Below are 11995 nucleotides of genomic sequence, written 5' to 3'. Positions count from 1 at the left end.
GCTGAAGCTGCTCCTGCTGGGCTCCTTCTCCAGGGGCAGGGGGTGGCTCCTCAGCGTGCCCGAGGTGGAGCCGTGCCTGCCCGTGTTGGGCCTGATCCCGGGGGATTTCAGGGGATACGTTGTTTTCCTGGGCTGGAGATAGGGCAGATGTTAGCGCTGCGATGTTCCACACTGCAACATTCCATACTGCAACATTCCACACTGCAACATTCCACGCGGCAATGTTCCCAACACTGCAACGTTCCATAATGCAATGTTCCCAACACTGCAATGTTCCCAACACTGCAATGTTCCACACTGCAACGTTCCACACTGCAATGTTCCACACGGCAATGTTCCCAACACTGCAACGTTCCATACTGCAAGATTCCCAACACTGCAATGTTCCCAACATTGCTGCCATATTGCAACATTCCACACTGCAACATTCCCAACACTGTTCCCAACACTGCAAGGTTCCCAACACTGCAACATTCCATAATGCAACATTCCCAATACTGCAACGTTCCCAACACTGTTCCCAACACCACAATGTTCCAAACATTGCAGCATTCCCAACATCGCAACATTCCCCACTGCAACGTTCCCAACCACTGCTGCCATTCCATGTTGCAGAAATCCCAAGAACTCTTGCCATTCCCCACTGCAGCATTCCCCAAAACTGCAACATTCCATACTGCAGCATTCCCAACACTGCTGCCATTCCCAAGAACTGCTGCCATTCCCCACTGCAGCATTCCCAAGGCTCTGTGAGGTATTTTTGAAGTACTTCTCAAAGAGCAGCACAGGGGTACAACTGATGGGAGGTGCAGCTTTTTGCTGGAATTTGCTGGGAAGCTGTGGATGCAGCTGAAGAAATCTTTTATTTCCCCACAAGTATGAGGAATGAAGAGTCCAGGTTCTGCTGCCAGCCAGGACAAAACACTGAGAAAAACAGCCTTGGGAAATAGAAATTAAAAGTGCCCCTCAGAGCTGCAGCAGAGCCCCACGGAAACAGCAAAAGCACAGAGGGTCACCAGGCCCTGCACACATCCAGGACCAAGGACACACTTGGAAACACATTGTCCCTGTCCTCCAGTTCATCCAGCACAAAATTCCTACACCAGGTCACTGTGTGGACAAACCCAGCCTGGTCAGGCTTGGGTTAATCCAGCACAGATCAAAGCTGAGCCTTGCAAAGTGAATTATGCCCCCATCTTTCAGTGGTGTCCAGCAAATTACAGCACCCACAACTGGATTTTCCTGAAATTCCAGTAAGATTCTCTCTTTGGAAATCATGAGCTGTCAAGAATTCCTGCCCAGCTGACTGGACTCCTATTTTTAGAAAAGATTTTAATAAAATTACTGTCAGAAGCATTTTTGCAACAGCAATTTCTGGTGTTTTCTCGCCACATTTGTAACATCATCTTACTCATTCCTCTAACAAGAGATGGCAAAAATGATTTATAGCTCTCTCAAAAAATTCGACATGGCTCCAGTTCCTCAGGCAATTATAATATATGAAGAACAAGTGCTCTAAATTGTGATTTTCCTGATTAAAAAGAACTCTGAGCTCCAGGAGCTGGTTTTTTTAAATCCAAAATTGCTACTCCTTTAAATGGGACTGTATTTTCTTCAGCAAAAAGGGTTGCACCTGGTAAAGTCTGCAGTTTTTGCAATAATATCAAATATTTAGACAAAACAAAACCAGAAAAAATCTTAAAGAAAACTCAACATATGTATAAAAGTAACACTTTAATTAGTATTAATATGAGACTTCTTGATATTGTGAGATGAAAAATATTACTCCATATTTTATCATATGACTGTATGATAAGAAATACAAACTTAACAGCAATATTTCAAGTTTTGGGTGGAAAAAGTGAGTTTTAAAATCAGACAAAGGTAATATATTTTAGTAGTGACAAACATCAGGAGTAGAAGTATTATTGAATCAAGTTGAGTTGGAAAATCAACTCAGGATAAGGAATACTGAATAAAATACACCTGGCTTATTGAGGTAACTGTGTATTATTTTCATAGTGGTCACTGAATTGTAGCAATTTAATTTTAATTAAATATTGCAGGAATTGGACCTGATGATCCCTGTGGTTCCCTTCCAACTCAGGGTGTTTTCTGATCCCATGAAATTTCAGGAAAAACTCACAAATCGAGGTGGTTGCTTGCAGTTCCGAGGTTCAATCTCCAAGGACTTGTTGAACAGATAATCTGTAAACTCCTTTTCTGGTATCTTCCCCATGGGATTGAGATTTTCAAAGAATTTCTGAAGGAAACAAGTAGCAAGAATATTTAAAAAATAAGCAGACAGAGAAAATTTTAATGAAATACTTGTAATTCAGTGATTCAAAATGTCATTTTTCACCACTTTTGGCCACTCCTTTGTGTGGTTCTTTGTTGTCTACCACCCACTGCTCCCCCCTCTTTTGATCAGCACTATTCATGCAAAATTAGTCCAGTGTTAGAAGATTATTTGGCATTTTTCCCCTCTCCAATCCCCAAAGAGATTTTTCATGGCTGCTTACCCGGATTTCTGGCTCAACCCGTAAGCAGTAGGGCTGGTTCTGATACTGCTGAATTTCTCCTGTAATTTCAGCCACTTTTCTCCTCTTACTGAAGTTAATTAATTCTTTCCCTTGTCTTTTAAGGAAGTCAGGATTCCCTTCTTCTGTCTTCAAGATATTTGTTAGGTATATTCCTGATAAAAAAAAAAAAAACCAGTTTTTAACCATATATCTGCAGCAAACTCCACTTCAGAGTGACACCACACAAAAAATTTGATGTCACTTACCAAAAAAAGGCACACAGGGAGGGTTGATTGACTTGAGCTTAGCTAAATACTTCTTAAAATGATCTTGGCTTAATTCTACTGCTTCATCCAAAACTCTTTTCTTCCTTTCTTGGAGTGCCTGAGTTGTCAAAATTAAAAAAAAAAAAAATAGGGATGGAAATGTTCTCAACAGCGTGGTTAGCAAATCCAAGGCAAATCCCTGGCTGTCTGAGCAAAATTTGGGAATTGAAATGAAGGTTTCAAAGAACCTCTTGTGGCAATGGTTTGCTCTGGATTGCACCCCCAACAATTCAGTCACATGGATCCTGAAGAAAAGATTCCAGATTACTGAAAACACATTGTTATTTTAACTTTAAAGTTATAAAATTTGGTCTTTAATAAAAATTAAACATTTGATTTTAAGTTCAAGGCCTTGTGCTGCCTTTCAGAGTCACACAAAACTCAAAGCATTTTATTCACATTCTTCTTTTTCTGTTTTACTCCAGGGAGGCTCTGCTGCCAACAATGGATTTCTCTGCAGAACCGTGTGGGACCCAGCTCTGGATTCTGATTTCATTTCTTTTTCCATGCCCTAAACTCACCTCAAATGTGTGATCCAGCCTGTACACAGAGACAGAGTTCACAGCACTGACAATCTCCAGAACACCATTGAAATTATTGAGGTCTTGGAAGACCTGCAGGATTTCTATGATCCTGCTCAGCACAGCCACTCGCTCCTCAAAGTTCTCTGTTTCCACGATGCACCTGATCAAAAGATGGCATTTAAGAAACACTCAGAAATAAAACCTGACACTTTCTGAGTTATTAAATCAAATTTTTCCATGAAAACCCAACCAGCAAGCAGATTTTGGCTCTCTCTCCAGAATCTCAAGTATGAATTTCTGTAATCACATCTTACACATGTTCGAGTTGGAAAGTCAAGGGAGGATTTGGCAGAAATGAACCAGCAAAGCCCAAGCACATCCAGGGGAAAAGTGCTCAATGGCACTGCCCTGCACTCACTTCTCAAACCACAGAGTGAGATTTGTAGTGTGACGAATCATTTTCAAGAGATTCGGGGAGTTAATTTCCTTATCTTCCTTCGTCCACACGCTGCCAACGAGTTCAGAAGGCTGCACAGCCCTGGCAATGACAAAACAGGAGGCAAAATGCTCAGTATCAATAAAAACTGTGATTTCTGTCTTTGCATTAAAAGATTATTTCTCTCCTTAATTACGTCCTGGTATTTCACAAATCCAATCCCACCTCATCTACTACAAAACTCAACTTTTTGAGTGCTCGAGTACAGAAAGAAATACATTTTTATCTTCATTGAAATTGGCTAATTTTGAAGAATTTTCAGATAAGAAAATTACAAAGGAGTGACTTTTAATTTTCTGAAAGGGCAAAAAAACAACTTCAAAAGAGTTAAAAACTGAAAACAAGAAGGTGAAGCACTTGCAGCAACAGGTTGGTTTCAACACAAAACCTCCCATCACTGAAGCAGGAACAGGATTTAATAATTTTAATTTTGTAAGACTCCTGAATTACCCCCCCTGCATTTCTGTTATCACAAGTCTGATATAGAGATAAAAACTCTTTTTTTTCACTCCTTTGCATATTTTAACATAGAGCACACAGCAAAGAAACCTCTTCCTGTAAACTCAGAAGACCCAGGGTATTTTTGACTGATGGTGTGAATGAGGAGCATTTTTTTGGCTGAAATAATGACAAAAAAGGTGTGAGAGTGTTGGAACCCTGGATGCTGAGAATTTTAGACTTTCTGTGTTGAAAGATACTGACCTCCAAACAAATACTACATTTAACCTGAAGCCATAGGGAAAGCGTCCAAAATTATATAATAGCACTAAGATTATGAGTGTAGAGTTTAAACAGAAATGTGTAATATCACATAGCAGAAAATTTAAAGTTTTAAAAGATAATAATATATCTAAAACAAGATAGAAGTTTTAAAGCAGTAGCTAGTTCTTCCCCTTTTTCTTCATGAGTTTAAGCAGCATTGTATACTTGGATAGAAAAATCCACATTGCAAAACACAGTTAGTTGTTAAGTTAAAAGTAAAAATAATTTAAGTGTCATTTCTTAATTAAACAGTTTACCCTTAAAAAACCTTGCAGAAAGAGCTAAACAAAGCCATTTTGTAAATTATTAGTGAAGTACTACAAAACTCCCAACTTCTAACACTATAACTAAAAAATAATAAACATTTAAGTCCAAACACAAAAAAAACCATTTCAAGCACTTTTAATCCCAATCCTAACACCAAAAAAAAAGAAAAGAAAACATGTGTTAGGTTAAAAATGGGGGTGTGTATTCTATTTCCCATCTATCAGAAGTAGAGCAGTTCTCTGCTGTCCATGGCCACTGAGTGTCCCTGCAGGGCTGATCCAATTCCAGCATCCCATGGGGAGATGCTGCGCCCAGGGGAGGAGCCAAGCATTCCTACCTGGATCCAATCTGAGCCTGGAGCAGCACAGCAGCCTTTGCCCCCTGCATTGCCAGAGGGAGCCCAGGCCCATCTGCAGCAGCCCTGGAGCTGCAGAGGAAAACTCCCCCCTTGTGCAGGATCCCTGCTGCCGCAGCAGCACAGCTGGCACTGCAGGAGGGCTGAGCCCCCATGGGATGGGGCTGTGCCACCCCCTGACACACAGGGGGCAGGGACTGCTCTGCCTCTGGCAGGGGTTTGTTTTGTATTACTGCTTTTTTTTTTTTTTTAATTTTTTTCCCTAGTAAAGAACTGTTATTCCAATTCCCATATCTTTGCCTGAGAGCCCCTTAATTTCAAGATTACAACAATTTGGAGGGAGGGTGTGGCATTCATATTCTCTGAAAAATCCCTTTGCCCAGGATTTTTCTCCTGGGAAGCTGAGAAGCCTCAGAGAAAAAGAAAAGCAATTATTATCTCATTTGCTTCTCCTGTGTTGTGCTCACATGTGGAATGTGTTTGGAGATTGTTTACCCACAGGTGATTGTTTCATTGGATTCTGCTGTGAGTTGTTTTCACTCTTTGGCCAATCAGGGCCAAGCTGTGTCAGGGCTCTGGAAAGAGTCACGAGTTTTCATTATTATCTTTTGAGCCTTCTGTAAGTATCCTTTCCATATTCTTTAGTATAGTTTAGTATAGCATTCTTTAATATAATATAGTATTATAAAATGATAAATTAGCCTTCTGAGAACATGGAGTCAGACTCATCATTCCTTCCTTCATCGGGACACCCCGTAAACACAATAGCAAAGATTTTACATTTTCCATTTCAGGCTCCTGCCCTCCTCAGCAGCCCCCTGTTTCCAAACCCAGACAGAAGGAAAGCAGAGAGCGAGGGGCCGTGCCTGTACAGGTCTGACTCGAGCAGGGTGAGCTGCCGGGCGATCTCGATGGGGTGCAGCGTCATCAGCTCCAGCGCCTCGCCGTGCCCCACGCGCCACAGGTGCCACTCCAGCGGCGGCGGGGGGCTCTCGAACGTGATGTTGTGGCTGACCCCATCTGCCTGGGCTTTCTTCCTCTTGATGATTTTAGCAATGGACTCCACCCACTTCTTCATGGATTTTCCTGTAGAAGAGAAATAATTTTTAAAAAATCCCCCATAAACAGGTTTTTTAACACTGTTGTAAGTTCGGTTTTAAACTCACAGAGGGGAGGGTTAAACTACAAGTCCAAGAGGGGAAAAGTGCATTGATCTTGCTAGAAGTGTTGGATTTTAATAAATTCGTGTTCTTTCATAAACGCCAATGTTACAGAGCAATCTCTGGGGAGAGAATATTTTGAGTTTGTAAATAAATGTATTTGGGAACTGGAGCTCAGGCTGGAGGGATTTTGGACAAGGGATGGAGGGACAGGACAGGGGGAAATGGATTCAAACTGTCAGAGGGCAGGGATAGATGGGATATTGGGAATTGGGAATTCCTGGCTGGGAGGCCAAGAGAAGCTGTGGATCCCTGGCAGTGCCCAAGGCCAGGCTGGACAGGGCTTGGAGCAGCCTGGGACAGTGGGAGGTGTCCCTGTCATGGCCGGGGTGGGACTGGATGGGCTTTAAGCTTCCTTCAACCCCAACCATTTTGGAAACTCTGATTTTAAAGGACTTTTGGTAATTTAGTCAAACCAGCTCCCCAGAAATTTGAATGTAGACTCAGAATTCTGCATTTCTGCACGTAAATTAACCAGCTCTGTATTTCTCTATTTCTTCCTTATGGGTTTTTGCACCTGTATCAGCTGACAAATAAATACATGTGAAACTTGTTCTATTTAACCACATCCTCTGACAGTTTTGGTGTGGAAAAAAGTGACCCTGTGTCCAGGGTCTTTTAATTGTCTCAGAATTATGTTGCCCACTGTAAGACCTGGCACTCTGAAAATGAAAACCTGGAATTACCAGGATAAGGATTAAACATGCCAACACTGCTGCCCTCCACAGAGAATGCCAAAAAAATCTACTTCATAGAGAAGAGATACCAAATGGGCCCAATAGCCTCTTCTAAAAGATTAATGATTTTCAGTTGGAACTTTATATAAATGGGAAAAATCAGGATGGAAAAAACTCAGTAAGCAAAATAGAAGGAATTCTCTATGGAGGAGGGGAAGGTGAGAGCCTAAATTACAGAGTCAAGCAAGGATGACCATGCTGTCCAGAAGGAAATATATTTAAAGTATTATTATCATCCTAATGCTTGAAATCACTTTGAGGAGCTGTTTAGGCTCCAGGCCAAAGCTGCCTCATGTAAAGGGGAGCCTCATAAACAGCTCAATTAAGGGCATTAAAATTACTCATGTGTGTAAAGGTATTCTCAGGCCCAAAATCCACCAGGATCAGGCTGGGAAGTTGTACCAAAACGTGGGAAGGAATAGGACCCCCCCCTTACTGCACCTCTGACACTGGAAATGAAGGTCTCCAGCCTCTCCAGCAGCTCCAGATCCCTCTCAAAATCATAAAAATGGTGCTCGACCCAGTGCCGGAAAACATTCAATATTCTGAGGAAAGAGGAAAAAATATTAAGTTTCTTTTAAAGGACTTCCATGGCTTATCCCATAAAAATGAACCCCAATCCTACAAAACTCAAGTTCCAGATTCATGTAGTTGGTGACTCTCAAAATGCACATGGACAAAGGAGCAGAGCAAAGACTGAGCTTGGCAGGGGTTTAAAACCTAAAAACTATTTATGCTAAAACTATTCCTTAAAACCTAATTTATAGGTTTTAAAGAATAGTTTTAGCATAAATATAGTTTGGTGCTATTTTAAAACCTAATATAAAAAAAACAGTATTGAGATGGTTTCAGAAGAGGAAGAGACTTAGCAAAATCAGATAAAATTGGGATTTCTAATTTTCCTTCTAATTTCCTTTTTTTCTTCGTGTGGTTTTTTTTTTAATGAAAAAGCTAATTAGGATCTCCTACTTGTTAAGAAGCAAATTTGTCATTATTTCCTTCCTACACACAAATTTCAGCTTCAAAGTTGTTGTTACTGCCCTGTTTATACAATTTTTAAAGACCCAAAAGGCCTGATTAGATCCAGTACATCCTTTAAGGATAACACTGAACTTCCTCTTGATTTTTCTCTACTCTTTCTTACACAAAGCATTAATAAATCAGTTTCTAAAAGTGAACTCCAGCTGCTTTTCAGCCTCCTGCACTCAGGATAAATCAGAATAAAAAACTGGTTTGTCTCTTCAGGTAAAACAAGCTGAGTTCACACCTTCAACACTTTGATTTATCCAGGTGCAATTTATCACCCGAGCAAAAATCAGCCCTACACTGAGGACAAATGAAGGACACATGGAAAATTCCTTAACTCTCCTCTTCCCAGTGTGCAAGGTAAAAAATAAGTTTTATCCCATAAAAGACTTGCTGCCCAAACAGATCATTCAGGCTGGAAATCAATGCCACATTCCAAGAGGCAAAGTTTTAATCCAAGTTTCATGTAATGGGATCTTATCTAATCCATCTCTGCCCTTGAGATGCCGTGGTGAAAACTCTGGGAAAGGCAGAGAGTGCCTGGATCTGCTGACTGCACTTCCAGCTCAGCTCCTCCTCCTTCCCATCCCCTCTCATTTGTGTCCAAGCCCTTTCATGCCTGGGCACTGCATTTTCTACAAGATGGAGAGTGCAGGGAAGCAGGGAAGGAAGGGATAAACACCTTCAATTGTTCCCAAATTGTAGTCTCTGAAGCAGAGGTCAATGGTTTTAACAACACTGGAATGCACAAAGTGCTGAATTTATCCACCAGCAGCTCAAAGTCACTCATTTGCAGCTGGAAGACAGCTTCAAGCTGCTGGAAATACACAGTAAGGATCAGAAACAGCTCCCAGAAACCAGCAAAACCAGGGAGAGTATAAGCTGAGAGGCAGCTCTGCCAGGAACTGATAACTGTGGAGACTTGTGGTGCTGCTGAGCCACCAGGAGCTGATAAAGAGGGAACACCAAGGGCCTGATAAGCTGCCCAAGGCCAGCAGCATGCAGGAGGACCAAGGTTATGGTGAGGTTGTGTGACTTGGATCACGTTCAAGAAGGTGGTGGCAGCTCTGTGTGGAGGAAAACTACAGGGTTACCCACAGATTTATCTTTTAAATATTTTATATATATATATATGCACACGGGTTTCTGACAAAAATGGGACACCTGAGTGACTTTCTGAACACCTTGGAGGTACTGGCATGCCAGTGTGACCCTTTGAGTCAACTGCTGTTGTTTCAACAGGAATGTGTGTTAGCAGAGTAACTGAAGGTTCTCTGTGTGTGTAATTAATAATTACTATTAGTAAAACTAATGTGCCATTAATAGGAACATCTTGATGTTACTCATCAGTGCAATGACTAAAAGTTGCTCAAGCAAACACTGCTTGTGATCTGTGTCTGCTCCTGTCTCGATCCCCAATCAGAGCAACAATTACTCTCATTCATGCTAGAAATGCTTAATTGTTCCCCAAATTAGCTTGGTCAGCAAGACCTTGAAGATTCCCTGCAGCCCACTGCAATGTGCAGCACAGACAAGAGTCTCCCTGTCTGTGAGCAAACACATCCACGGGGCTGGGAAAGGGAGTGAAACACCAGCAGGGCTGGAAAACTGGGAACAGAGGAATTATCTTCCCAGGCCTGGGAACAAGGAATGCTTTGAGAGCGTGGCCAGCCCCGCTCTGAGCTCCACATCCCTCACCCACAGGCGCCGTGGGTGGGGATCCCAGCTGGGCCAGCTCCAGCTCCAGCAGCCGCTGGGATAATCAGGACAGGATTTGGGATATGATGCTGGCAGACATGGCTGAAGTCTCCAGCAGAGATCAGAGTCTGCAGGAGCTCAGGGCAGGCCAGGCTGGCAGTGCCAGGGCAGGCAGGGGGCACACACACACCTGAGCTGCACGGGCTGCACGTATTCCTTGCGGAAGCGTTTCAGGTCGGCGCTGATGGGCTGCTCCCCCTTCTCGATGGCCAGCCTGTCTGCCTCCGTGGGCTCAGGCTCAGGGATCTCAAACCTGGGGAAAACACCACACAGGGATGGCAAACAGGACAGAACACAACCCCTCCGTGCACAGGCTGCAGATTAGAGAAATGTTATTTATATAAACTCAGCAGGTGCTGCTCTGCCATCCGGTTTGCCCGGAATCCCCTCACCCCAGCTCCACACCCTGCTAATTCTCTGCTTCTCTGCTCGTCACACCATGTCTAGACTGGGATAGAAGGTTTTTAAGGACCTGCTGGCACGATTAAGGGAAGATTAGATGAGAGCTTAAGAGCAGCTTTACCACACTGCATTAAAATGCTGTTTACCTTAATTCTGTGCCTTCAAACAAACTGCCTGGAACGTTTCTGTCCTCATTTCCATTGTGCACTCAACTCTCTCATGAGCCAATTCAGCAGTTCACAACATCACCACCCACAGCCCAGGCACACCAGGTGCTCCAGCTCATACCTCATTCAGGTAACTCATTTAAACTGGGAAAAGGAAGCACTAAAAACCTGGATCATCGTTTTAAAGTTCCTGGTTTATAAACTTCAACAGAACATTGAAATTTGACACTGAGATCCTGAGCAGGAAAGGAGCACTTGGAATCTCTGATTTTTGTCCCTTCCAACTCAGGATGTTCTGTGATTCCAAATATACAAAACTCATCAGGAACTGGAGGGACAGGACAAGGGGAAAGGCTTCAAACTGACAGGGAGGAGGCTTAGATGGGATTTGAGGAAGAAATTCCTGGCTGTGATGGTGGGGAGGTCCTGAATAGAATTCCCAGAGAAATTGTGATTGCTCCAGCCCTGGAAGCATCCAGGGCCAGGTTGGACAGGGCTTGGAGCAGCCTGGGATAGTGGAAGTGTCCCTGCCCATGGCAGGGGGTGGCACTGGATGGGTTTTAAGGTCCTTTCTCAAATCCTTCTGGGATTTTATTCTGTGATTCCAACCCTTTTCCATGCCTTCAGAAAGGAGGATCACTGCTCACCTTTCTATCAGCAGACTCAGCAGCTCCTGGGGCTTGCAAAAGGAGCGGTAGGTGGTCAGGAAGGTCCGGACAAAATTAGGATCTGTAAGGATTGAGTAAGAAAATGACAGCAGGGGTTTTTATCCAGTTGCAAAAGATCAGAAATAAAAGACAAAGTTTGATGTGCAGAGAAGACACTGAGGTTGTAAGGCAAACACTGTATTTGAAAAACAGCAGAAATGACAGGGGTTGGGAAATTTTCACTCAGTTCTTCGGTGCATTTCCCTGAAAAATACTGAACTGCACATCCAGTATTCCCTTAAAACCTCTGTCTCATCCTACCCTGAGGAATGCCTCTCCCTGACCAGCTGTGCTATTGGGGAAATTGAACAAAAACTGCACCTCAGTCCCAACAGCACCAGCCTCCCCCTGCCCCCCAAAAGTGAGACCCAGAGTTCTCCTCAGCACCAGCACTTCCTGGAACTCCTTCAGTTCTCACTTCTGGGCCTTTCAGACACTGAGAGGCTGAAAAATGCTGATGGGGACTGCCATCCACTGCACCCCAGACACTTCACAGAGTGCAGGCTGAATGTAATAAAGATAAAAATACAGCAAAATAAAAGATAAAAGAAAAAAATATATATATAACCTTCAACCCAGATACTTCACAGAGTGACGGGCTGAATGTAATGAATATAAAAAATACAGCAAAATAAAAATAATAGAAATAAAATTTAATAATAATATAAAAATATAATAAATATAACCTTCAACTCAGATACTTCACAGAATGGCAGGCTGAATGTA

The 11995-nt window shown here is 42.7% G+C and overlaps 1 protein-coding gene across 1 annotated transcript in view; it reads right to left on the bottom strand.

Moving 5' to 3' along the window:
- Positions 1-11995, bottom strand: part of SOS2 (SOS Ras/Rho guanine nucleotide exchange factor 2) — a 54776-nt gene that overhangs the window by 3464 nt on the left and 39317 nt on the right. Inside the window, 10 exon segments of the mRNA XM_031066217.1 lie at positions 1-132; positions 2147-2263; positions 2523-2695; positions 2789-2906; positions 3370-3532; positions 3791-3910; positions 6119-6338; positions 7651-7754; positions 10124-10246; positions 11210-11291. Coding sequence (XP_030922077.1) covers positions 1-132; positions 2147-2263; positions 2523-2695; positions 2789-2906; positions 3370-3532; positions 3791-3910; positions 6119-6338; positions 7651-7754; positions 10124-10246; positions 11210-11291 — 1352 coding nt within the window.

Source organism: Geospiza fortis, unplaced genomic scaffold (assembly GCF_000277835.1).
Source record: "Geospiza fortis unplaced genomic scaffold, GeoFor_1.0 scaffold23, whole genome shotgun sequence".
Lineage (NCBI taxonomy): Eukaryota > Metazoa > Chordata > Aves > Passeriformes > Thraupidae > Geospiza > Geospiza fortis.
Note: the sequence above shows the minus strand (reverse complement) of the source record. Positions and strands in the feature narration are given on the sequence as shown.